Here is a 26,755-nt window from a genome sequence, read left to right as displayed (position 1 = left end):
AGGATCTGGTTGGAATCTGGAAAGGGATTAACAGTTCCTTGCATTTTATTCTCACTCTCCTCCCTCTGCTCTCCAGGTCTGTCTAGATCCTGCCTCAAGGGCTCTTGAGAGACGGTTTCTTAAGACCCTCTGAGACACTCATGGCATCACGTGGGTCAGCACCTGGGCCCTTGCTCTGGGCTTCACTCTTCGTTACCACAGAGGTTGAATCTGGACCAGTGAAAAGTACGGGTCTCTTCAGACCCACCCCTGCAGCTGTGAGCACCTGCTTGCAGGGAGGCCCCCAGTTGGGGAAGTCTAGAAGCTAAATTTAGTCTGAAGGCTGAAGGGTAATTGGGTGGGTGATTACCCTGGGGAACCTGGGAGGGGGGAGGGGGGAATTCTGAGCCAGCTGAACAGAGACCTCAGAAGTTCACTTGTAAGTCCCCGGATTAGAACCACAGTCATCTTCCCCCAGCACACTCAGAAATGAGAAGCCCCAACAATCTCCTGGCCTTCTGCACGCTTGATCTCTCTTTTGCTCATCAAGATTGTTCCTATCGCCACCCCACCCCCACCTCAACTCTCAGGGGTCTAGTTCCTCTGAGTCCTTCCCTAAATTCCCCCCAGAGCAGCAAGGCTAAGGGCCCCTGCACCACATCTCTGAACTTGGGTTACAGCTTCCTCTCTCCCAAGTCCCTCCACAGGGTTTCAGAGGTCAGCAAAAAGGTGTCTGGCCACAGTAATCCCCTGAAAGAGGCCGGGAAAAGGGGGTGCTTGAGGTCAGCTTCCGCTTCCTGAAAACTTTGACAGTGACTCCCCTTCCCATTCTGACCTCAGTGACCAGAGGAAAGAATCCTTGGGGGCTGCACTGAATCCTAGCTTTAAAATGAAAGGGGAAAGGGGGTAACCCCCCAGATGAAAGCCCACATCCTGAGAAGTCAGAGGCTGAAGGCTGTGAGGGAGCTGGGGGCTATCAGGGAAGGGAGGTGTTGAAGCTGGGTGAGCCTTAAGAGGGGCTGTGGCTGCATTTCCCCACCTGTGATTGGTTCTCAGGCTAAGGCCAAACTCCAAACCTGCCCAGCAACAGTCCTGAGAGGCCCTAAGAGGGAGGAGGAACTTTGGGGAAGTCAGCTGAACTGGGGCCACCGCCCAGCCTTCAGCTTCCAGGAATCACTGGGAGGGCCCCAGCTCTTCACCACACCCTCCCTTGGTCTCAGGACTCCGCCTTCAGCCTTCAGTGTCTGCAGGGCTGGCTCAGGTCCTACTCCCCTGGTGCCCCCACATCTGTGATCCCCTCAGAGGTTCACCAAAGAGGAGCCGTTTGATGCCTGCAGAGACACCAAGACTGGGCCCCCTCGGTACCCTGTTCTGCATTTCCCACCCTGGAGGAGTCAGTTTCATTTTCCTTTCCCCCCATTTTCTTCTGCCTCCTTCCTGATACACTGTCCTCCTGAGATGGTACCTGTAGTCTTCCTTCTCAGCCCAAAGAAAGCCTGCTTCCCAAGGCAACAGAATGACATGAGGAAGCTGCCAGAATGGAGAAGTCCTGTCCCCTCGGGTAGCTCTGGGGTCCTTCCCAGGGTCTGGCTGTGTCTAGGAGTACATGCTCAAGACAGTAGTCACTGAGTTCAGCTGTTTCTGCAGGCCTTTACGATCTTACTTGGCCAGACTTGTGGGGGTGAAGGGATGGGGGAGGGGTCCTCCTGATGGGGAGAGAAGCTCGATTCTATTGCACTTCCCTCTTTCCTAGACGTGGGGACCCCTCCCCCAGAAGTGTGACTTCTACAAGTGGTGATCAGGACTCAGAATTGTAGGGGTGGGGTTGGGGAAAGGATTTGTGTTATGGAAAAGGCTGTCCACGCTCACACCACCTCCAACAAACTGTTTACCTTGAGAGTGGACATGGGCGTTGGGTTGGGAGGAGACCAGGATGAGACATCTCTGAAGAATGTGTCTTTGGCTGGACATCCAGTACTGCCTTGGCTCCACCCTCGACTCCACCCCCAATTCCCCTAGAGCCAGGCCAGGCTCCTCCTCCTCCAGCCCTTTCTGCTGGGGGCGGGGGTTGCGGGGTTGGGGGGTTGGTGGGAATCATTTCCTTTCCTCCCACTCTATAAAAAGCAACAAACCAAGAGCTTAATAGGAAAATGGGTAATAGCAGAAAAGATGAGAGGGGCAGGAAGTCAGGGCCAAGGAAAGAGAACAGGAAAAAGGACCCCTGAAAAGGCAGCTGTCATTCAGCTCAGCCCCAGATGGAAAAAAAGTGCTACTAGATTCCAAGAGACTTTACAGAAGGACCCAGCCTACCGAGAAACCCACCATAGACCGAGTAGTTTCTGTTTTGGACCCAAGTGCCCAACTCTGTAGCTAAGCTGGGGGGAGTGGTGACCTCTAGTGGTGGATGACCAACCTGCAGGGCCTGCGATCCCCCAGGACCCTCTGCCTCTGACCAAGGCTTCATTCGGGTCTCAGGTGACTGGGGCTCCTTCATTAGGCATTCTGCGCCCAGACTCTCTCCATCTGGGCTCCAAGCGCTGTTCCCCTTCCCACCCTTCATTCTCATCTCACACAGCTTGCTTAGGTGGCCTGTACAGCTGGGTTCCCATGAGGACAATGAAGAGCCTGTTTCTCATTTGTCATAATCATCTTTAATAAAAATAAATTAGTTCTGGAGTAGGAACCATTTTAGGAGGTGGGGAGCAGAAGCAGGGGCTAGGATGTCTTATTCTAAACTTGCTCTTTTCCATCCTCTGCCCAGCTGGTCTCTGCTCTGGGAGACAGTCTCTCTTCCTGGAAGGCACTCGCTCACCCCCACCCCTCATTAGCTATGAGAGGGAGGGATAGAAACTAGGTAAAGGAAGGAGTCAGAGGACAGAAGGATGGTTTACATGATACATGGCCTGAACAGGAGAAATGAGGGTTAGGACACAAAATTGGGATTAATGTGGAGGCCAGACTCTAAGTAGCTCGGATTCCCAAAGAGCTGCAAACTTGCTTTCCTCTCATCCCAGAAAACTCTCTTGGAAACAGGCATCATCCCCTCCCGGGGGACTGTGTAACTTCTTTTTGAGAAGTGATACAGATGTATGGGCGCACACACATCCATACGGGCCCTTACACATTTGGGTGCGTGTGTGCACACACCATCACACCCCATACAGGCACAGACCCAGCGACACATCTTGATGGTCTCTGTCCATCATCTTGCCAACTTCCATCACCCTGGGGGACGTCTCTAGTGAGACCAGGACAGGCTGGAGAGCCAGAGGATACAGAGTGGGATGATTGAGGGGTGACTGATGGTGGTATGAGAAAACCACAAGGAGAGGGTCTCCTGGACCCTTTTCAGGCAGGCTCTGGGGAAGACCGCTCCAGGGCATGGGCACAAGAGCGGCAACAGGTGGCTGTGTAGTAGGGATAGACGCAGAGCCGGGCCTGCACCACCAGGGGGCAGTGTGGAGAGCTGTCCTTGCATTGGTCATCTGGGGACAGAGGAGGCCATTGGGCACAAGAAGTCACCAAGATCCATCCCGCTGGAGGCGTGCTGCCCACTCCCACTCGTCCTTCCTAATCTCCACCCACATTTCAGCTAACTCACTCTACTGGGGATGGGGGAGAGGGAGCTCTTTACCAGGGCGCTGGCTGCAGGGCTGGCTGTTACAGGATCGTTTCCTGGCGGGCCGCAGGTGAAGAGGGCATCTGATGCTGAGGGTCTGATTGGCAGTCAGGCACTGGACCTCCCTTGTCTGCACGCCGCCCTGGCAGGAGCGAGAACACTGGGGAGACCCCAGCTATCAAATCAGACCTCTGCTGTGCTCCAGGGTCCTCCTGCACCCCAGGCCTCCTCCTCAGAGGAGGAGTTGGGGGCCTCTCCTGGAGTATTATGAACCCCCATGCAGAGGGGCCCACCTCTCCTCCCAGTCTAGGCAGGGGGACAAGTTAAACTGCCCCTGGCCTTAGCTAGTGGGCACAGAGGGATGTCCAAGGAGAGAAGCCTCTCCTCTCCTGGTAGTCCACACTGGATAGGGCAGGGGAGCCAGGCACTCACCGGACTCCAGGGTGTAGAAAACCACCGGTCCTGGCAGTCCTGCCCTTGACAGGGCTGCAGGGCAGGGGGCCTGGGAAGGTGGGAACAGTTGCTAGGAGAAGTCACGTTGAACTCAGTCCCCAGTTTGGACACACAGATGACGTCTCTACGCTGCGTGCCAGAGCCGCACTCTGAGGAGCACTGGCGGAGGAGGCAGGGAGGGAGAGCAGGATGACTCCTACCTCCTCGCCCCAGGAATCCCACCCTCGGGCCCCTCCCAGGCGCTCAGCTCACCTCCGCCCAGGGCCCAGTGTACCAGCACCACGACACCTCACAGGGCCCCAGGCTGCAGGCACGCATGTCAGGGGGCCGGCTTCCGGGTGCACAGGTCTGCTCACCAGCTCCTGCCCCTGCTTCCTCCTGGCTTATCCCGTGGGCCTCCCCACTCCCAAGGCAGACCACAGAACGTCTCTGGATTCCCGTCCCACACTCCGCTGAGCACTGTTGGGAAGCAGAGTGTGAAGGGGGACGGGGTGACGTCGGGGAGGGGAGGGGGTCAAGGACAGACACCTCCTGGATCCGGGAGTTAGGGAATGCCCTGGGGGACTTTTGTCAGGCAGGGTTCAGGACGTTAGTGTAAGTTTTTCTCCAAGTTCCCAACACTGGCAGTGTCTAGCACACAGCAGGTGCTTGCCCAGTCAATGTTTATGCAACTGCGTTGGGAAGACACCTGAGAGGGTGTCGGGGGAGATGGGGGGCACTAGGGATGTTGGGGCTCAGCAGAGAGGGGGGCCCACCTTGGAGCTCCAGTCGCTGTGGAACCAGGCCGTGGTGCAGGGCCCCATGTCACAGGCCTCTCTGCTGGGGGGCCGCGGGGGCCCTGAGGCGCACTCCTGCTCACTCACTTCATCCCCGTTGTTGCCGACACAGCGGACCTGCCGGCTCCTCTGGCCGCGCCCGCATCGCACAGAGCACTGAGGGGACGAGGGGCACAGAGGGCTGGGCTTCCCTGGCTTCCTCACCATCTTCCCTCTCTGGGGCTTCTGAACCAGGACGGGCCTCTGATGCCTGGCTCAGAGGTTACAGGGCTTCATGGGCTGAGGAGCAGGCTGAGTACAGGGCATGTCTTAGCTGCCTTACAGTTGGAGGCTCATATGAGATCTCATTTGTAAAAGTTTCTGCTGATTAATACAGAGTTGGGAAAACCACAGCTCTAGCTCACGGGTGCCCACACCTCCAGGATCCTCCCCATCCGAGAGCCTCCTTGCCCGGGGCCACTCACCTGGCTCCAGGGCGAGCGAACCTCCCAATGGCCGCAGAGGCGCAGCTGGCAGGGCTGGGTGATGTTGGGCCGGGGCAGGTGCCCACAGCGCTCTGGGGGCACTGAGGAGCCGCCGCCCCCAAACTCCTGCCGGCAGCGTAGCTGACGGTGCTGGGTGCCCGGCCCACATGAACGGCTGCAGGACGTCCACTCGCCGGCCTCCCAGCTGTGGGCAGAGGGGGGGAAGGGACAGAGACACAGATGGCAAAACAGAGCTATGTGCAGCTGCCATGTTCAGGAAAGGGGACAACAGACTGGGAGTGGGGACCTGTCAGAGGCGAGTGGGCTTATTTAACATTTGGAGTCTGGGATCCCTTGTGGGGCTCAGGGTTGTCTTGCAGTGGATCAGATGGTAAAGACTCTGCCTGCAGTGCAGGAGATGAAGGTTCGATCCCCAGGTCAGGATGATCCTCCGGGAGAAGGGAATGGCAACCCACTCCAGTATTCTTGCCTGGGAAATCCCATGGACTGATTGGCACAGCCCATGGGGTCAAAAAGAGTTGGACAGGACTAAGCGACTAACACACACACACACACACCACACACATCCTCAGTTGTGTAAGAAACTAAGAGAATGCAGCCAGGAGACCCTGTATTGAGTGCAGAGTCCAAGTGAGATCCTACGGGTACAACTATTGTGTCCCTAGGACCCTAGCCCTCCCATGGGGCACACTCACTATGGTGGGCATGGGGGGCCGTGGCAGGGCTCCTGGGAGGCTGGGGGCCTGGCACCCATGGCACAGCTGCGTTCATCCAGCTTGTCTCTGGACTCTCGAGAAACGCAGAGGAAGATGGGGCGCCAAACACCTGAAGGGGGATAAAGGGAAGCCCGGGGAGGTGGGATGGCTCAGCATCCAGTGTCAGTGGGTCCCAGGCACTGAAGTCTGAGTTGGCACAGAGTCAAGGTGTGATGCACGCCCAGGGCAGGGGATCAGGAGTGCCAAGCCGGGAATATGGGCCAAGGGGGCTGGTGTGTGAAGTCTCACCTTTCCCACAGGATGCCGAGCACTCTGAGTGTCCCACTCGTTTCCAGTATCCGGCTGGAGACCCCATGGGTGTCCTGGGAGGGGGTGGGGCGGGCATCTGGGGGATCCTCACCTGCCGCTGGAGGGTGCCTGGGGTGCGGGCAGGGCGGGGCGCTGAAACAGGAGGGGGCTCTACCCTCAAAATTTCTGTGAGGAGAGAGTTGAGTAGACAAATCAGATGGGCCTCCTCACGCTCAGCTTCACCCCATCTCCTTCTAAGTCTGGGGGTCAAAGTCTTACCAGGCTGGAGTTGAGGAACACGGGGCTCCGGAGTGGGGTTCTCAAGGTTCGGGGGAGGTGAAGAGATGACATACTGATAGAAAACACCTGGGTTTTCCTCCTGAAAGATCATCTGGGGAGAGAAAGAGAAGGTAATGAATGTTCGGGGGTGGCCAGGGGCCGTCTGCCGGCCTTCTGCCCATCCTGAGACCCACAGGTTCCCCTCAAAGGAAAGGCCTCCCGCAGCGGTGCGGCCTCCCCAGGCCCAGGCCCCTCGCTCACGTAGACATCCACGGGCTGGGTGGTGGGGCCTTCTGCGGACAGACTCTCCCCAGCGCCCTCCTCCCGGGGAGGACGGTTGTACCGGAAGACAGTCCCGCCGGCGGTATAGGACCCAGGGGGATCCACAGCCCAGTTTCCATTGATGATGGACCGGCCCCCAGGACCTCGAAGTGCTGGAGATGGCAGATCAGGACACATGAGGCCGTCCTGTCCTCCTCTCCTCTCACTTCCCTGCTGGTGGGGAACCCACATACCCCCCCAACCTGCACACTCCCCCATGCTCCTGTGGCTTCCTTGTTGCCCCCACCTGGGAAGGAGAGGGAGGGGAGCCCTGACTTCACTGGTGGCTTGTTTCCTGTGCTGAATGGCGGTGTGCTGGGCAGAACCAACTGACCAGGGATGGAGTGGGGACCTAAGGCGGGGGAGCTCAGGGACGCACCAAGGTAGTTGGAGCTGGGCCGGAGCTGGGCAATCTGGAGTCGGGAGGCCCCGGCAGGAATGGATAAGATCTTCTGATAACCCAGAGGGCCACCCCGCTCGGTGAGGTTCCCCGAGACGAGGCGACAGGTAGAATCATCACCCCCACAGACGCCACAGCCATCTGGATGCCGGCCAGAGCCGAGGATGCCATCACAGCCAGGGCTCTTGGGGAAAGCAGAGTGAGGCAGAGGCTGCTGGAAGCCAGACCTCACTTCGCACCCTGGCCTGGGCTTCTTGGAGCCTTCAGCTCACCACGGGTCTCGACCTTTGCCGTGCAAGTGAGACTGTTTCTTTGTCAGCACCCCCATTCCCAGCTAGCCTCCAGGAAGCTTGGACGGACCCAAGGGGGTCTTTCCCGCTGTTCACATCTTTTGCTCAGCCTCACTTGGCAGGTAAGAACCCTCCTCTTTGCCATCTCTGCCTGGTGTTTCATCATTGTAATAATGAACAAGGAGGCTCTCTTGGTGTGTGTGTGTAGTAGTTACTAACCCTGCCCCTCTCCCCATGCATATTCCCCCTCTTCCCTCACCAGACAGCGTCCAGCCACACAGATGTCCAGGGCTCCAGGCTGACACAGGGTCCCGTCCTGGACCTTTTGGGTGTGACGGACATAGAAGCGGAAGCCACGGGGACGGCAGTTCAGCTCACAGCGCTGAGAACCCTGAACTAAGAGACAGGGTAGAAGGGTGGTTAGCTAGGTTCCCTGGTGGGAGGTCAGTTGGGAAAGACTCCAGGACCCTGAGAACAGCCCTTATGCTGGCAATAAGGCATCCTGAGGTTGCCGGGGGCCCTGTCGTCAAAGGCAATGCAACAATTCTGAAAGGTCAGTTTGAGGGTCACACAAAACTCAAGTCAGATCAGCTGGGATCACTGAGATCAGGAAAAGGGCGGGCAACTCTGAAGAGATACCTGAAACTATGATTATGGGAGTTCAGAGCTCAGGAGGGCTTATCTTAGTATCAAGGTGACACAGGCCTAAAACCCAAAGGGTGGTAGCTTGGGACAGAGTGATGTAACATGGTCCAGGGCCAGTGGCACAGCCCCAGCCGGCTGTCACCACTGGACAGGATCTCTCTGCCCACGCCCGGCCCCTATCGTGTCCACTCCACCTCCTGGATGGGTTTCTTCCCAGAGGAGGTCCACTGAAGAGCACCTCTGAATGCAGCCCTCTCCCAGCCCGACTCCTCGGCTGACCATCCACCACATCTGACAGCAGGGGCCCTGTCTGAAACCCCCACCCCTCTCTGGGCCTGTTCTGTCTCTTCACCCCCGTTGTGGGAAATAAGGAAGACGATGATGCAGGAGAAACATAAGAGCCTACAGAGGAGACAGAGAGGGCTGAGTCTCCTTCCCCGTCACCCCCCAACCTTCAGCCCCCCTGTCCCAGGGATGGCTAGACACCTCACCTTCTGTGAAGGGCTCCCACTGGTACAGTTGGCCCATGAACTCCTGGGAGTCAAAGGCTGCACACTGCAGGGCCCGGGGGTCTGGCTGCTCAGGGGGGCAGGGCTGAGGTGGGGGATACAGAGGAGTCAAAGCTGGGGAGGAAAATGGGGGTGTGGGTCAGGGCTGGATTTGGGGAGTAGAGAGGAAGGTCAGGTCTAGGGAAGAGCTCCAAGCCCCCTGCCCTGAAGAGGTCGGATGCCAAGGCCCTTCTCCCTCAGGTCCAGATCTGACGGGCTAAGGACCCAGACTTGGGGTCAGGGAAGCAGAATTGGAAGTCTGTGAGGGGTCAAAAAAGGAACTCACCGCTTGGCTGCAGGCTCTCAGCTGTTCACTCTCCCCAGAACATCTTGGGACAGGGCTACTGGGAGCAAAGAGGCTCCAGAGTGGGCTGGAGTTGGGGCCAGAGCTCAGCAGAGGCAGCCAGCCATCTGGCTGGGGAGGGGCAGACTCTGTGAGGGACCCATGGAGATGCCCCCCAGGTCTCCACTGCTCCCGGCTCTGCTGGCCTCGGCCCCAAGGCACAGAAAGGAAAGGATTAGGGTGCCTGTCTGCCAGCCTGGGACTGGCCCAACCCTGGGAACTTGGCCTTCTTGGCTGCAGGGACAGGTGAAAGGAGCTACCTTCTCCTGGGGATGGGGAATGAAAGGAGGGCTCTGTGCCAGAGGCCTGGGCTCCAGGGTGTGGCCTCGTGGGGCCCGGCCTGGCTCTAGAGGGCGCTGCTGTCTGAGCAGCTTCAGGGCTTGGTTCTACTTGGGGTGGGAGGGTGTGGGCAGAAGATTCGGTAGGAGACAGTTCTGTTTTCTGGGTGTGGTTTGTGGAAGGTGGCTCTGTTCTCGGAGTCAGGGATGGAAGATCTGAGGTTTGAGAGAGTTCAGCTCTGGGTGGTCTTTGGGGATGCCTGCGGTTCCGATGGAGCGGCAAAGCAAAAGGCACCCTCCCATAGCCAAACATTCCTGGCTTGATGGGGTCTCGAACCCGGGACCTGAGAAGGTGTTGCAGACGTGGAGTCACAGCGCTGGCCATCTCTGACCCGGCCTCCCCATCCTACTTCCTAGCACCAGAGAAGCCTTTCTAAGCCCTGGATCCTTTGCTACCCTTTCCTTCATCCCAAGCCCCGCCTCTACCTCAAGGTACCACCCCTACCTCAAAGCCCCACCCCTCACCTCCTGGCTCCTTGAGTGCCCGGAGCCTCCTCTCTCCCTAATTGAGAAGCAGGACCTCGAAGAGGGCCACCTCTTCCTCGAGGCGGTGGCCTGTATAGGGGAAGGGTTTCTCGGGAAGTCTGCGGTCTGGTGCCTTGACCCCGGGGAAGCAGGGCTTCTGGATGTCTTGGGGGCCGGGGTGGAAGGGGCAGGCCCTGGTGGAGTTGAATTGTAGGGAGCTGACATGTCCGGCTCCGGCGCTGTACCCCAACCCCACAGGGCTGGGAGCAAGAGGCCCACTGGTCCCAAGGACCCCAGACCCCTTCAGGGCCTTGGCTCTCCTCGGAGGGTGTCTGAAGAGAGTGTCCAGACAACACCTAGGTAGACAAAATGTTCAGACAAAATTAGAATGATTTTCGAGGGAACTGTACAGAAAATCTAGTCCATGCTGAGGTTTGGGGCAGTTGTTAACTGACCCAGGGTCATATTCAGTAGCAGAGGTGGGACTTAAAGTGATTTGGCAAGGAGTTAGGGAGTTGGAGAGGCTGGAGGGCCAAGTGTGAGAGAAAGGGGCCAGGGCTTATCAGAAGCTGCAGAAAATGCAAATGTGGTCTGGAGATAGTGGATAGTGGGGAGACAGAGAGATGAAAGGATCGTAACCTCTAGTCCCTGGCTCACCTCCTGATCCAGGCAGAGCTGAGGGAGGGACAGAAGCAGCATCAGACACAACCGGGGCCTGCAAACCAAAAGCAGGAGCGAAGGTATCAGACAGGAGCCTGAGGAGGTGTTACATCATGCCTCGCCCCCAGCTGGCTCCCCACATCCTGATACCAACTTCTCAGAAAGCAGAAGTTACTCACCACTTCCCCCGGCCCCTCCCAGAGAGGTCCTTTCCCTCACTTCTACATACTGAGTCAGTCATTCCCTCCACCCTGGCCCCCTACCACTTACCTGCCCGCCCACTTATCCATTGCTCCTCCCTTGATGGCCCTGGGCCCAGGGAGGAGGGGACCGGAAGTAAACACTCTACTGTGGCATCTGGGCTTCGGGTGGGGGTTGTGCTCTGTAAGGACCCAAGCCTGGTCCAGTCTCCGGAAAGCTGGGGATTGGGAGGGATGACTTCTCAGAAGGACAACTCAGAGTGAGAATGGAGGGGTGAAGATTGGTCCATCCCTTAATGATCCTAAAGGTGAGAGGGAAAAGGAGCACTGCCTTTGTCCATCTACCCAAGCTGAAGGGGTGGAGGTTTGCCCTCAGCCTCCCAGCTCAGGCGCAGTCCCCTCCCTCAGCTTCAGGAACTTCTCAGCTCCTGTGTCCTAAACAGCGACTGTCTCTAGGCCAGCTCAGACACATGCATCTTTCTTAAGAGGGTTGAGGAGGGAGGCTCAGTGAGGACTTTTCAGACATCCTCTCTGAGCTGCTGACTGGAAGCCCCCTGGGCTTTCCATTCCCACCTGCTTCTCAGCCTTTTCTTGCCTTCTTACCTAATAAGCTCCTTCTGGAACACTCGACACAACTGTGCCTGTCTCAAACTTTGCAGCCAAGGGATAAACTAAATGGGCTGATGGTTTATCTCTAGAGAAGCAGGTGATTTTCCCCAGTGATATTTAACTTCCCTCTAGGGGCCAGCCTCTGGCATTGGATCAATGAGGCCTTCCTTCAGGCAAGACTCTGATGGCTGGGGGAAGCTGGGGAGGGGAGATACAGCTAGAGAGGCTATTGGTCCCCAGTCACTCATGGGTCTATCTTCTGAAGAGCCAGGAAGTCCATCCTGCAGTCTCAGCTTGATCACTGGAGAAGTGGAGCTTGGAACCCTCCCCTGGTCTAAGCCTGGCTCTCCCATGGCTCCCCCTGGCCCTCCAGTCCCTTCACAATGAACCCTTCCCACCCCCACTCTTCATGCTGCTCTGAGCTCTGCTTTCCAGGAAAAAAAAAAAAATGTTTCTGTTGGATCTGAAAGGCACCCGGGAGAGGAATCCAAGGAGCTAATGCTGAGGTGGGCCAGCTCAGGGGCAGGAAAATGACAGAGGGAAGGGCAGGAATGTGCTTGGAGGTAGCAAATCCATTCCCCCTCACCTCCCTGAGACCCCAGCGCTTGGGACGTTGAGAAGGATCACAGTGGCGGGGCCTGTGCCCGAACGGTCTCCTCAGCTACTTGGGGTTGTGAAGGGGGTTGCTGATGGCTGCTCCTTCCCTTGGCTGGGCTGACCACTGAGGTCAGCAACTCCGCCCTGATGAGGAGGCGGGTAGGGGCTCCAGAGAAGGGCCAACATTCCACCCAAACCTTCAGCTTTCAGCCTGACTCCCTTCCTGGTGGTTGAAGAGAAGGAGATGGGAGGCTGGTCACTGCCACTTCTTGCTGCTGGGTCCCCTCTCCACTTCCTCTGCCTCTGCTTCTCTCTGCTACCCCAGGCCTGTGTCTAGCTGTCTCTCTCTATGGGTCTACCCAGTACACATAATCCTGTCCTGAGCTGGGTTTGGCTTTGGCAGCTCCCTGGAGAAGTGAGGGGTGGGGGGTGGGGTGACGTGAGCTCCTGGGGCCAGGGCCAGGCCTGGCTCCCTCTCTGGAAAAGTCCTACCCCACCCCCCCGCATAGCTGGGCAGGGGGCCGACACACGCACACACAGGCACACACACACGCTGCAGAAACAGATACACATTTGTGGTTTTCAGTCTTTTCATGTTTTCCGTTTCTCATCTGGTGAGCCTCACTGTCCAGAGTGAAGAAAGGAGAGGTCAGACAGAACTGGCCATTCTTGGGCCCGGCTGACACTGGTCTAGACAAACCTGGGCTCCTCCCTGCCACAACTCCACACTGGCCAGTGGAGATCAAGGAGGAGTGACCTGGGCAGAACTAACCGCTTCACTAACCCCAAGAGACCTACCTCTGGGGAACAGTGGCACTGAGGGGCAGGGGGTGGGTCCAGGGCTCCAGGGCTGGCTGCAGAGTCCCTGTCTTGGGCGAGAACTCCTTGGTCCTCCTTGTGCCACTCCTGGGTCCTGGAGGCCCACCCAACAGGTGTCCTGCCTTTCTAGTCGTCAGGCTGAGCTGGATTCGGGGCACCCACTTGTAACCCTCCCAGCGTCTGTGCCCCCCAACCCAGGACGGAAGCGGATGACAGGGTTGGGGGGATGGGGGAGGAACGCATCATCCAGAAATACCCTTCCAGAGGGGAAGGGCAGGAGGTGCCCGGCGCGTGCCGGGAGCTCCTGGGTGTGTTTTCCAGTTTTATTCTGTGTAGGAATTTTGGCTGATTCTTCGTCCGAGTGATGGGGCCAGCGTTCCAAGAGATCAGAGCCCCCTCCCCAGGAATTGGACCCCAGGGACTGGAAGATCTTCCGAGGCTATAAGAACTGGGGCCGGGGTCGTGGCTCGGGCGCGACCGCGGGGCTCGGAGAACCCGGACGGCGCGGCGGCGTGGGGCGGATGGTCTAACCAGACGCGGGAGAGAGGGCGACCGGGGCCAGGGGTCCCAGGGAAGATCTGTACCTGCTCTGCGCGGCCCCGGCGGCCAGCTAACCCCTCTGCGCCCGGGCGCTCCCTCCAGGCAGCCTCGCTCCGCGGCAGCCACTGCGGCCCCTGGGCCGGGCTACGGCCGCCTCCGGCCGCGGCTCCGCCCCCGCCCCGCCCAGCCCCGCCCCGCCCCGCCAGCCCGCCCGCCACGCGCCCGGCGGCAGACCCCCGGCGGCCCCCGAATCCCCAGCCCGCCAGGGCCACCCACCCTGGGCTGCGGGCCTTGGCCGCTCCCGCCCGGCACCTGCCGACCGCTCCAGGGGGCGAGGCCGAGGAGGTCCCAGCCGGGTTCCGAGGGAGCCATCGCGCCAGGGCTGTCCCTCGACCCGGCTGGGGCTCGGGTCTCCGGGACCAGGGTCTCCCGACCGGCTCTGAGTGGGCGGTGCGAGCGCTGCGCCAGCCCGGGCGGAGCGGCCGCGAGGGGCGCCAAGGGGTTGGTGGCGCCGGTACCCGAGCGGCGTGGGCGAGCCCCGCGCCCCACATTGGGGCGTTGCTGGGCTGGGAGATGGTCAAGCCTGACCTCGATTCCACGTTGGTCAGGGCCCTCTCCATCACGCAGCCTCCCGTGCAAGCCCAGTTATCCCTGCTTCTCCTAAATTGGACTGTGAACCATGTGGTTCTGACTGCTCAGGGACCCTCTAAGCCTCGGTTTCTTCATCCATAAATGTTACCTACGGGGCGTAGCGCAAGGAATGCGCTGATTTAGGAATCAGACGATCTGGATTTGAATCTCCCTCTGTGATCTTGGATGAATGCTTCAACCTTTCTGTGCTGCAGTTTCCTCATCTGTAAAATGGGGTTAACCTGACATACAAGAATAGGCTTGGAGATATGTCTGCCTAGTTACTTAGATCAGGAAGAATACATCCCAAACTCGGAACTGGGGGCAGCAGCTGGGGAGGGGTTGGGAGAGGAAAATAAAAATATAAGCTTTCACTTTTTTACTCTGTATGCTTATATGTTTTTGAATGTTTAACCACAGGCATTATCTGTTTTTTATGGTAAAGAAATAAATAATACATGTAAAATGACAGAGTAGATAAAGTCATTATTTTTCTTGTCACCACTATTTTAAAAGTTTTATTTGCCATTTTTTCATGAACTACAGTCATGTACTGTTGGGTCTACTCTCAAGTATTTGAAAGGTTTTATTTATTTTTTTCCAGTGACTTGTCAATATTTTAAAACCAGGATATTTCAGTAGCAGGGTATCAGGTGTTCCCACCTAATACTTATTGAGCACTTTCTGCACTTGGTGTGGAGGGCACAGTTAGAACAGCCTCTGAAAAAAAAAAAAAAAAAAAGAACAGCCTCTGGCCTTAAGGAGTTGGGTCTAGTTGGAGACAGACTTGGGAGGTAAGTACTGGACTCAACAGAAGCAAATGTTGTCTCAAGAGATGAGGGAAGTGAAAACATAAAATGCTTTTAAGTATAAGTATTATATCCTTATTTGAAGTTCAATATCTATATTTTATTATAATTTATAAGTTATATAATTTATATTATAAAATTATAATTTTATTATGATTTATTATTATTTCAATAAACCCCTAAGTTTTCTCAAGACAAGGACCATTTAGGCCACTTTGTGTCATCTCTGTTTTTTCATCTTTTGTATTTCTGTTTTGGTTTTTGTATTTGTAGAGTTAATAGAAATATTTGGAATGAAACAGAACAAACAGATGAGTCCCAGGTGCCCAGGCCTGCTTTCTGACTTTTTTTTTTTTGCTTTCTGACTTTAAACTCAGGCTCACTGGGTGGTGGGTAAACTGGCAGGGAATCCCTGAGACTCCTGTTATTTTGTGGGGTGCAGGACAAGATTGCTAAAGCATTTATTTTTAAGTTTTTATTTCTCAAGAACCATTATAAAGTATCCTGGTTTTAAAATATTGGCAAGTCACTAAAAAACAACTTCAGGACACCACAAGTATAACCTAAAACATGTGGATCATTGCAGATTGGTCTGCAGGCCCAGGTTTGTGCCTTTCCTGAAGACATCTTCAGCCTTGGTCTCCTGCTCCTAGAGCTTGGGAAGGTAATGAGTTAATGCCCCCTCCCCATATGGGTGGTTTATTTTGGGACTGCTGTTAACAAGTCCTAATTCAAAGGCACATTTATAGTCCTGGATTTGGAGGGGAAGCCCCTTTGCTCAGACTTTAGAGAACAATACTGATGATGAGATGCCCAGCCCACAGGGCAGAAGATATTTTAGGTCCAAGGACCTTTCCGTGCCCCCAAGTCACATCCCAGCAGCACTCACTTATCAACCAGGGGGCAAGCTGCAGGAGCAGAAAGTGTGGCCGAAGACAGCAGAGTGGGAAGGGAGCCTGAGGGGAGGGAAAGGTCTGCCTTTGACATTTGTAACTGAGGGTCTGAAATAGACCTTTCCATTAAGAAGTGGCTGCTGACCGAAGAGCTCACGAGATTTATTACAGCTGTCACCTCCCAGGACTTGGTGGTCTGAAAATATTGTATTAGGGAAGGAATTTCCTATGCCTCAGCAGTGTGCAAAGTGCCAGATAAAATTTGTGGACACTGTCTCAAGGATAAAAAGAAATTTCTTAAAAGATTATGCAATAAGTAGATGTTCACCCCAAAGTACCTCTAGGACTATGGACAAAGAGGGGATAGGCTAAGTATTTTTCTGACTTGGAGTATAACAGAGTGACTTAATAATAATAATATAGTCAACATGTATCTGAGGGCTTCTCTTGTGACTCAGTGGTAAAGAACCCGTCTGTCAATGCAGGAGATGTGTGTTTGATCCCTGGGTTGGGAAGATCCCCTGGAGAAGGAAATGGTAATCCACTCCAATATCTTGCCTGGGAAATCCCATCAACAGAGCGGCCTGGTGGGCTACAGTCCATGGGGTCACAAAGAGTCAGACACAGCTGAGTGACTGAACAATAGAACATACATAGCACTTACTACATGTGCAGGCCCCACTGTAACACAGCTGGAAACACACGTGCAGAGAATTCCAGGGACCCAGTTTCCAGCCTTGGCCCTGGTTGAGGAACCGAGATCCCATAAGCCTAGATCCTGCAAGCATTGGGGCACAGCCAAAAAGAAAAAGAAACAAAGACACAAAGAAAAATATGGTAATTTCTCAGTGAGAACCTATTATCTGTTTATGTTGTGTACAAGTGAAGTTTTTGAGGACTATAGCTGAATTTGCTTAATAATCTTTTCTGGTAGTAGATTAAAGAAGTTTTATTTTTGTTGAACCTAATAACATTTGAAACTCATATTTCCTGTGAGATGTTGTCCCCACTCCAATACAGTGCTGATGCCAATACCAATATGTGTAGGTGGCGTCCGGAAATTAGCGTGAAACTCTTGGTTTGTGGTCATAGCACCCATTTTCAGAAAGCCTAGTCTGTTTGCCTTTCTGCCTCTGGGAATCATGGTTTGCTCAACTCCTTTGTTCCCGAAGAGCCTCTCTGTTCCCAGTCGCTGCACACCAGGCTGGGCTCCAGCCGCTGGTTCCGTGTCCTGTCACATTGTTCTGGCCGTTTTCTTTCACTAATGCCGTTCTTCTGACATCGGCCCAGTTAGCTCACTCCCCACGACAGTTATGAGAACAGACTATTGCGACCTGCTCACTACAAAGGACCTGGAGGTGGGGACCGCCTGGCCATGTTTACCGCTGTATCCACCACTTTGCCTTGCACATAGTAGGCATTTAATAAATGCTTGTGGGATGAGCCCTGAATGAGAAATTGTGATCTCTGCCTCAGCTCTGGCCAGATTCCAGCACTTCCTGGATGCTATGTCAACTCATTTTGGCTGAGCTGGCGCTAGGATGATGGAATCGTGAAGAAACAGGATATGACCCGCTTGGTAAAATGAGGTCCAAGATGAGGATAGGACATTCTGATCGCCAGTCACTGCTCCGAAAACATTCAGTTTAGTTAGAAACTCCCAAAGCTAGGGTTCTTTTAAATTTGATTTCCATAGTTCAATCCTTCCTGGTCTGTTAGGCAGGTTCTGGGGTCCTGTTGACAGAGGTTGCCTTGGTACCGCCCTGAGCCATGTGTCTGTCCATAGGCATTCCAAACACAGGAAGTGTTCAGTAAATGTTTATGGAATTGAATGAATTGATCAAACATAACCTTGGCAGCCATTAAGTTTACAAAATCACCAGTACTTTGACAACTATGTTAAGCGGGTTGAACTCATGTACATCTTCTTACATATGTGTATGGGAAACATGGCCATAAGCTAGAGTTTCTGGGTTAGCCCTCCAGCAGGTTTGAGAATATTCATTCTTTGCTAAATTGGGAAGGTCTTCAAATATTATTCTTCCTCTGTTATAGTCTTAACCTAACCAATTTATAGATTTAATAAAATGATACCCATCACCAGGGATGGGGAACAATTAGCCAGGACACTTCCTCTGACACAAGCCTCCACTTAGTCCTGTCCTTAGGATCTCGGAGAACATTCTCAAGAGCCACACACCCGACTACTAGGGCCTGTGGGGGCTCAGGGCAGTGGGCAGTCTCGAAGTCCCCTTTTGTGCTGCCACTGAGGCTGCTGCTGCAGCCCTGGGTCGTAAAGAGATGAAGTGCTGAAGAACAAGCTCTGATGCAGATTCCATCCCAGTTTTGCCATTCAGTAGCTGTGTGACCTTGGGCATGCTAAGTTTCTGGCTTCTCAGTTGGAGTAACAGCAATACTCCGTTTATGTTCTTCATAGATTATTATAAAAACCAAAATAAAAATGACAGCATGTGGGGACTTCCCTAGTGACCCAGTGGTTAGGAATCTCCCTCCCCCCAAAAATAATCTGCCTGCCAATGCAGGGGACACGGATGTGATCCCTGGCCCTGGAAGATCCCACATGCCTCAGAACAACCAAGCCTGTGCAGCAACTGCTGAAGCCCACTCGCCCCAGAGCCTGTGCTCCGCAACTAGAGAAGCGACCACCGTGAGAAGCCCAAGCCCCGCAAGGAGGAGTAAAGCCCTGCTCACCGCAGCTGGGGAAAGCCCGCGTGCAGCAGAGAAGACCCCGTGCAGCCGCAAATAAACAAATAGTAAAAGAGCGTGAACCTGCAGAGTCATATAGAAAAGCCAGCCAGCATTATGATTGATGTTACGTTTTAAATTTTATTTTAGTTGATGTGAATCAAAATTGCACTGTGTGAAGGCTTAGACCTGCCCCTTTGCGATGCTGGCGTTCTGTGCTCTCTCAGAGCCCAACAGGATTCCGCAAGGATTCACCAGTGACACAGCATATATTAAATGTGTTCTCAGAGCAGGTTGACAACGGTGGCCCAGCCTCTGTGCCAGGGATTGGGGGAAAGATTATGTTGCTGTCTGGGCAGAAACTATCTTCCTTACTAAGAAATCTGGCAGCAGATGGGCGACCAGGACTGACTTCTGTGATGTCTTCCCAGCTTGGCCGGCTCCTTGTGCCTTGCGGTTCCTGGACCAGAAGGTGAGGTGTGCTGGCACAGATCCAGCAGCTGCTGAAGGCAAAAATGCACTGGGGAGACATCGTCCCGGTATCACAGAGAGAAGGGCAGTGTTTGGGGGAGGCGGGGTGAGGGTTGAGGCCTCTAAGCATTTTGAGAAAACAGAGAAACGGATTGTTTTGTTCTGGAGTCTGGAATTGCACTCAATGTACTGGCCACACATAGAACTATGACCAATTCCAAGATCAACTGCAGATGTGAATTAAGAGCAGGAAACAGTGTATTTTGTCCCAAGTAAGAAAGGTGGCAGAAACCCATCTTCCCGCCCCAGAAAAGCTCCTACAGAGAGAATAAAGGTCCATGTAGTAGTTGGACCCAGTGTCCAACCCCTCACCTGATTCCAGAAGCAAATGAAGAACTTCTCCAAGCAGAGCGAAGGTGTACAGGGAGGCAGGCTCTGGAGGTGATGGAAGCCTGTCTGTGGTTTGAAGAGGGCGCCCCTTCAAAGTAACAGAGCAGAGCCAGGAAATCAGGCGACGTGCTGGACGCTGCCTTCCAGAATTTGAGCAAGGTATTTCTACCCACCTGAGCCTTGATAAATGGCTTCTTCCTTTAGTGGCTTGTCACTGGAGACAGCGGATTCTAATCTCAGGACTGCCCCAAGGAAAGGGCTGTGGTAATTCTTCCCACATGAATCTTGCTCTCGTGCTTAGAAGTTTCCCAGACTTTCTAGAGAAAGCCAGCTTGGTGTCAAATTAATTTTGACAGAGTGTGCTGAAGGCCTAAGAAAGGCAGACATAAAAGGGTAGGAATCAGGGTACAAAACTCAAAACTGCGGCCAGAGAGACGGGCAGGGCAGCCAAAGGAGGGGCAAGAATTTCGTACATACCAAGGACTTGAAGTCAGAAACGGAAGAGCCAGGGCTTGCCGTGAGGAAACGCAGTCGAGGCAGGAGGGAGGGCAGGGTTGCCTCTCTGACCACAGGCCCAGGCCCATCTCAGAGACCTTGAGGGCCCTGTGCGGACAAGCAGGGGCCACGTCGGCTCCTACTCCTGAAAAAGGTCTCCCTTCTCTGCTCAAAGCTTCTCTGCTCCTGCAGCTTTAGGCTCTAGTCCAGCTCTTGGCATTCAAAGCCCCTTCGGCTTCGCCACCCAGGCCAAGCCTCCAACCACGGCTTCTGTGCCTTCATGTCTGAAATGCCCACCCCCATCCATCTCCTCTGAGCTTAGAACCTTCCACGCCACAGCTCAGTCTATGAGTGAGCCTCTCACCTCCCAGGGCCACCTCTGTCCCTCTCGCTCCTTGGCCCAAAGCCCTGGCCCTGGCAGCCCTCTAGGCCCGGGGGTCTCACACTTAGGAGTGTCTGACGATTGCCTGTGGGGATATTAAAGTATAGATGTCTGGTCCCCAGTCTGGGTGATCTCGTTCCTAAGCTCCACAGGGGTTTTACAAACATCCACAGGCAAGGCCAGCCGGTCTAAACCACTCTTTGGGAAGTTTACCTGTGAACCAGGTATGCAAGAACCATCCTTCATTTCTTACTAACAGCCTCATTTCTGTTTTTAGCGCCCCCTTCCCCTGGGGTGATGGAAATTTAATCAGTCAGTTTAGAGACTTCACACCCTCGCCTGCAGGCATTGGGCAGTCACGTGCTTCCTAGCAAGACTGCTGATGATGGACAAAATGTTTATTCACTGAGGTGAACCTGACAGGTCTCCAGGAGCAAAGGCTGGTTCCTCTTCCTTGCTCTCGCTTTGATGTAGCAGGGTCACGCTCTCCCAGTGGAGGGAAGCGGTGGACGCCTGGCAAGACTAAGAACAGGTGAGCCTATGGCAGTTGTGACTAGAATCCAGTAGGAAGGGAGAGTCAGGAATGGATCCACTCTGTTTATTTAAAACTGACATCTTTGGAACTTCAGGTTCAGGGCTTCCATTGCATTGAGGAGGGGGCGGGGGCGGCGGTGGGTTTGATCCTTGTTTGGGGAACCAAGATCCTACATGGAAAAAAAAAAAAAAGAAAACTGATTAGGACTAATCTTCAAAATCCTAGAGACATCTTTACTCCTTTCCTTTATTCCAGAATAGTATGGGACTTTAGAGGTCATTTTGCCCAGTCCCTTCGTTTTCCAGGTGAAGAGATTGTGGCAGTTTTTGGCAAGTCCAGAATTAGATTCCTGGCTCGTGTCATGAACATGAAGTCTGTCCTCCTAGCCCAAAGACTTCCTGTCCTTCACGCAGTTACGTGTCCTCATCCATTCTGCGGCCACCCCCTGTCTAAGCTCTCCTCGCCTCCTGCATGGATCACAGTGATGGTGGCCCTTACAAATGTGTGATACTTTGCTTCTGGCATCCATGGAATGCCTTCTTTGCTTATTCCCAACCCTCATATCCAACTCGTCCTCCAAGGTCACTCTGATGCCACCTCTTCCAAAAGCAGGTGCTGTTCTGATCTGTCCTTTCCTCCTACAGCTACATTCAGCACCACACCCCAGCGAGTCACGGCAGGTGAGACAGTAGGCAGGCTGTGCCTCACACTATCAGTTTATATCATTTGGGGAATTTACAATCTAATCAATGTATCACTTAGATTTATAATTTTATAATGGTAATTTATATGTATTTATAAATTTGTTATAAATAGAATTTGTTAAATTCCCAAGAGTAGGGGCTTGCCTTACTCTTCTTGGTTTCTCCTTCAGGGCCTGGCATTGAGGACCACGTGATAAAATTTCAGTTGCTGCTTGTGTGCTGTATGTTAAGGGGAGAAACTTAGCAAAATACTTAGAAGTGTCCACTGAGCCACTGGCCCAAGTGAACCGGGAATACCAACTGAGAAGGAAAAATTTCTGGGGTAATTCCTTGGTGGTTCAGTGGTTAGGATTCCACATTTTCACTGCCAAGGGCCCAGGTTTGATCCCTGGTCAGGAAACTAAGATCCACAAGTCATATAGCACAGCCAAAAAAAAAAAAATCTGGAGTAAGCAAACTCAAGATTGACCAAGGGTGATGGAAAGAAACCAGTGCAGTGGGCGTCTTCTTCCAGGACAAGAGGGGAGAGTGTACAAACCAAGGACCTGACATCGGAAGTGGGAGGGTAGAGGCTTGCTGCAGGGAGGCACAGGCTGAAGGAGGAAGTAACCGGCTCCCTGCGTGCCCCAGGGCCAGCGGCAGCCTCCTGCAGATGAGCCTGGACCCTGGCTGCCCCACTGCCCCAGTGGGGCTTCCGGAGTGCTAAGATTTTCCTGGGTTGAGAAGCATATTGGTTCCTGTTCTGTGGCCTCACGTTCAGTCCAGCACTGCAGCCTGGCTCCCCAGCTTCCCTAGTCTGGCTTCTGCCACTGCTCCCCCTTGATCCCCATTCAGTCCCTGTTCCTGGACAGGCCCACACAGTCCCCCGGCTCTGCTGGCCCCCTTAGTGCCCAGGGGACTCTGAGACTCACCTGCAGAGCTTCTACCTTGGGCAGCGGGGGCCTCGTTGTTTTCCACTGTAGGGGTTCAGTTACGTTCTTTAATGTGTGAGTGATCATTTTAGGGTTCGGCTCCCTGAGCTTTCCCTTTGAAGCCCTGACAGTCAGTCCAGGGTCAGTATCAGAAAGAAAATCCCTGTTTCTGAGTCTTTGTGTCTTCTCCTCACCTTAGTCCTCGGAAGATGGGTCAGGCCTCTGTCTAGCTGTCCCCCGACCCTCCCACCACAGGGCGGGGCAGGTGCCACAGGAGGGGCGGCCTGGCAGAGAGGGCGACTGTGGTGAAGGGTGAGGAGGGGCGGTCACACCCCACACCACCTGCCATTCTCTCACCTCAGGCCGTCCTCATCTAAAAACACCAGGATGCAGCGGGCAAGAGAACTACACTGGCCCCAGTTCTTCCCTCTGCATAGAGCCTCTGGTCTCCGAGGGGGATAATAAAACAATTCATTTTTAAAATTTTTATTTATTTGTTCTTTTTTGGCAGCATCATGCGGCTTGCGGGATCCCATTTCCCCCACCAGGGACAGAGCCCGTGCTCCCTGCAGTGGGAGCGGAGTCCTAACCACTGGGCCATCAGGGGATTCCCTCCAGGAGCTTTTTAGATCCATCATCTCATTTGATCTTCTCCCCAAACATTATAAAGCAGAGGTGGACTGATGGACATTCCTTCCATTTATCAGATGAAAACACTGAGGCAGGATGTGATGCCAAGCGCTTAACTTAGGAGACAGAACTGGAGCCAGAAGCCAGGTCTCCCCATTCCTGGCCCAGCACCTTCCTGGCACCTTCCCAAGCCGCTGGCGCAAGGAGAAGGGTTGGCGGCCAGGTTGTGGTTTTCAGAGCCAGCATCCCTGCAGGCGGAGCTCACACTTTTCTGGGAAGGAACGTGCAGCCTTTCCGAGCAGGGAGCTCCAGAGAAGTGCAGGCTGGCCCCTTATTTCCCAGAAGAAACAGCAGCTCAGGACCCCTGCCTCCAGGCCAGCAGCAGGCACCACCACTGCGTGCTCTGCACCCTCGTGCAACAGTCAGGATGTGGGTGTTTGTTCTCTCGGTCCTGACTGCATCCCATTTGAGGCAGGACTGTGGGGCCCTTCTGCAACTCACTTTATTTTTATTAATGCAGCTATATAGGCACAGTGTCCTCAGACTGCCTGGGTTCATATCTCGGCTCCTTGACCAACTGGCAATGTGACGGGGGACATGACTATGTCACTACCTCAGGGCTCTGCTTTGTGCAGGTTTAAGTGGAATGATGCACACAGAACGCAAACTTTAACTGAACATAGTAAGTAAGTAAATATTGTATGGTATTTTTGTTTAATTTATTTTGGGACTCTGAATTAAAAGTCCCGAAGATTTACCACTCAGAGGATTGAGTGGTAAAATTCTCTTTGGCCACACAAGTATAAGTGCCTGGGAAGACACCACAGAGGTGGACACAGGAGGAAGCTATTGAAAGGTCTGAAATTTTCCCCAGCAGGAAAGCAGCTTGGGGGTTTAACTGGCCTGCACAAAGCCACCCTGATAACTTCCCTGAGTGGGGATGAGGAGGCTGCAGCCTGCTCTGCACCCTTCCAGGGACCTGTCATCAGCAGCTGATTCTGCTCCCGGACTTGTGGGCCAGGATTACTGGGGATCTGAACAGCCTAGGGAGACAGGTCCCAGCCTACTCACTGATTTCTGACAACAGGTGGGTCTGAAGGTCGGACCAGACCTATTTGTGGGGAGACAAATCACAAGATTCTGGAGATAATTAGAGAAAACATTCCCATCTCAGCCTCCATCTGCCTGGCTAGGGCTGGGCTTGGATGCCAGGCAGAGCAAGAGAGCTTTAACTCAAAGCAAAATGATCAACCAAGATGTTGGGGATGGACCCCTCATAAAAGCCACTGAGAGATGCATTCAGGTCTGAGTCCAGAGCTCCAGTTGGGGTCTGCAGTGTACCCGGCTTCAGAGGCCCCAGCTTCTGGAACTTTCAGAAGTGAAGTTGCAGGACTTGAGAAGCCTGGGGCTCAGGCGTAGGACCGTGGCAGTTCCTGAGTGGCTTCAGGTCCTGAGCAGGTTCTGAGTTGCAGGGCATCTGTTGTGGCCACTCCCACAGAGCAGTGCGGTGGGTGCTTGCCAGGCAGCCAAGCCCCTCTGCCCGGACCCACCTGTCTGGGACAAGCTCTTCAGAGTTGAGGGCTGTGAGCACAGGTTAGGGGTTGGGTGGCAAGTCAGAGCCAGTGGGCACCTCACTGTCCTGCCCTGGCCCACAAACAAAGCTTCTGCACCTTCTTCCCTACCCTGTCCATTCTTCTCCAGCTTCAGTCCTTTACCCCGAAGTGGATTTTTAAAAATAGGTAAAGCAGTGGTGATCATTTGTAATGTACAAAAATATTGAATCACTCTGTTGTCCACTTGAAACTGATATAACATTTTAAGTCGATTATACTTCAATCAAAAAAATTTTTAAAATAGGTAAAGTGCCTGGTGCACAGTAAAAAGCATCTCCCTCCCTATTCCCCTCCCTCAGCCTTGGCCAAGTCTGTGGGTCCTTGCTAAGATGAAGCTCGCAAGTGAAAGATACAAGTCAATAGCTTCCTTTCCTATCTTCTTTTGGTTATAGAAATGCCTCTGAGAATCTGACAAAGCCTGAGATTGTCCCTAAAGTAGAGTACACACATGTACAAAATTAGTGTGCAACTTCAGGGGTTTACACACTCTCTGTGGCCCATTTTGTCCCCTTGAGCAAGGGATTCTGGTTGTGACTTAAAGCAACTAGGTCAGAGCCACATCCTATCCCCTCAATACCATCCCCCCACCTACATCCCCCGACTGCCAGGATCTGGACAAGATCTCAACAAGGAAGCTCTCCTAGGGCTTGGACAAAATGGCAAGGCAGGCAAATCATTTAATGCTTCCTATTATATTTAAATTTTAAATATATATTAAATTTAGCTTTTCCAGTAAGCGGCCTGAGGTGACCCCTAATAATGGTGCGCTATTCACTTGACCCAGAAAGCCCCACAAAATCATGCAAATCAAGAGGTTCAAATCTTCATGTTCACTTTAAGAACACTTGTGAAACTGCCGAGGCCATAAAGGGAATGCATATCCGAAAAGCCAGCAAGTACCTGCAGGAGGTCACTTTAAAGAAGCAATCCGTGCCATTCCATCGTTACGTCGGTGGAGTTGGTAGGTGTGCACAGGCCAGACAGCGGGGCTGGACGCAGGGTCGGTGGCCCAAAAAGAGTGCTGAATTTTTACTACACATGCTCAAAAATGCAGAGAGTAATGCTGAACTTAAGGGCTTAGATGTAGATTCTCTGGTCGTTGAGCATATCCAAGTGAACAAAGCCCCCAAGATGCGGCGCAGGACTTACAGAGCTCACGGTCGGATCAACCCCTACATGAGCTGATCCTGCCACACTGAGATGATCCTTACTGAAAAAGAACAGATCGTTCCTAAACCAGGAGAGGAGGTTGCACAGAAGAAAAAGAGATCCCAGGAGAAACTGAAGAAACAAAAACTTATGGCCCAGGAATAAATGCTGCCAAAAATAAATGCAAATAAAAGTAAAAAAAAAAGAATATATATATATATATATATATATATATATATATATAATTTAAATATGTGCTGTGCTGTGCTTGGTCGCTCAGTCATGTCCGACTCTTTGTGACCCCATGGACTGTAGACTGCCTTGTTCATGGAGATTCTCCAGGCAGGAATACTGGAGTGGGTTGCCATACCCTCCTGCAGGGGATCTTCCCAGCCCAGGGATCGAATCCAGGTCTCCCGCATTGCAGGCAGATTCTTTATCGCCTGAGCCACCTGGGAAGCAAATTTAAATATATATTATATTTAAAATTTAAAAAAAAACACCTAAACTCTTTGCACGACATCGAAAGCCCTCTCTTCGTTCCTGGTCCCATCTCCATTACCTTCCCCTCAAGCTGCTCTAGGCACACCCACCCTCTTTCTGATCCATATGGAGTGTGTCAAAGCCAGTCCTGCCTCAGGGCCTTTGCCTAAGTTGCTTCCTCAGCTTCCCCTGCCATTTCTGGTTCCGTCTGGTGTCAGCTCAAATGCCATTCCTCAGAGAGACCTTCCCCAGTCACGCTTCCACATACCCTGGTCTCACCCTCAGCATCCTATTGGATGCTGTCCAACATCCTATTTTCCTCAAGGCTCTAACTGTTAGGGGAACCACTGACTGAAACCTCCTGCCCTGGCCAGACACAATAGTAACCACTTGCATGAGCTAATCTTACAGCCGGAGGATCTGGTAAGGCCTGTGGGACAAACAAGCTATTACCAACCAGAAGAATTTCGGAAAGGTCAGTCAAAAGGAGGCAGGATATATGGCCAATCCATATATCTTACCAACTCCCAGAATCCTTCTGGCCGGAATCCGTCTTGACTGAGTTTATGCACCACCACGAAGGA

At 53.5% G+C, this 26,755-nt stretch overlaps 1 protein-coding gene, 1 long non-coding RNA gene and 1 pseudogene across 5 annotated transcripts; 1 reads left to right on the top strand and 2 right to left on the bottom strand.

Annotated features, from left to right (window-relative positions):
• Positions 1-2,607: 2,607 nt before the first annotated feature.
• ADAMTSL4 (ADAMTS like 4) lies at positions 2,608-13,546 on the bottom strand. 3 transcript variants are annotated; one of them, XM_069603547.1, is made up of 18 exons: positions 13,415-13,546; positions 10,876-11,107; positions 10,603-10,660; positions 9,946-10,301; positions 9,086-9,764; positions 8,743-8,845; positions 7,866-8,002; positions 7,296-7,500; positions 6,857-7,029; positions 6,596-6,707; positions 6,317-6,502; positions 6,008-6,137; positions 5,292-5,496; positions 4,807-4,983; positions 4,304-4,510; positions 4,031-4,210; positions 3,614-3,758; positions 2,608-3,464 (listed from the first exon to the last, which is right to left on the bottom strand). In XM_069603547.1, exons 2-18 carry the CDS (start codon positions 10,893-10,895, stop codon positions 3,328-3,330), a joined length of 3,210 nt encoding a protein of 1,069 aa, XP_069459648.1. In that variant the 5' UTR covers positions 10,896-11,107; positions 13,415-13,546; the 3' UTR covers positions 2,608-3,327. The 3 variants fall into 3 exon arrangements, with proteins under 3 accessions (XP_069459648.1, XP_069459656.1, XP_069459665.1); XM_069603555.1 differs by having other exon boundaries at positions 10,876-11,023; positions 13,415-13,522; XM_069603564.1 differs by lacking the exon at positions 10,876-11,107 and having other exon boundaries at positions 13,415-13,499.
• Positions 13,547-16,636: 3,090 nt separating this feature from the next.
• LOC138447546 (uncharacterized) lies at positions 16,637-22,512 on the bottom strand. Of its 2 annotated transcripts, XR_011259886.1 has the most exons (6): positions 22,297-22,500; positions 19,747-20,850; positions 19,443-19,639; positions 19,252-19,357; positions 18,784-18,908; positions 16,637-18,131 (listed from the first exon to the last, which is right to left on the bottom strand). It is a non-coding gene; the product is annotated as an uncharacterized lncRNA (long non-coding RNA). The 2 variants fall into 2 exon arrangements; XR_011259885.1 differs by lacking the exon at positions 16,637-18,131 and having other exon boundaries at positions 18,530-18,908; positions 22,297-22,512.
• Positions 22,513-25,279: 2,767 nt separating this feature from the next.
• Positions 25,280-25,853, top strand: LOC138429587 (large ribosomal subunit protein uL22-like; annotated as a pseudogene).
• The last annotated feature ends 902 nt before the right edge of the window (positions 25,854-26,755 follow it).

The sequence above is a fragment of the Ovis canadensis genome, chromosome 1, assembly GCF_042477335.2.
Source record: "Ovis canadensis isolate MfBH-ARS-UI-01 breed Bighorn chromosome 1, ARS-UI_OviCan_v2, whole genome shotgun sequence".
Taxonomy (NCBI): Eukaryota; Metazoa; Chordata; class Mammalia; order Artiodactyla; family Bovidae; genus Ovis; species Ovis canadensis.
Note: the sequence above shows the minus strand (reverse complement) of the source record. Positions and strands in the feature narration are given on the sequence as shown.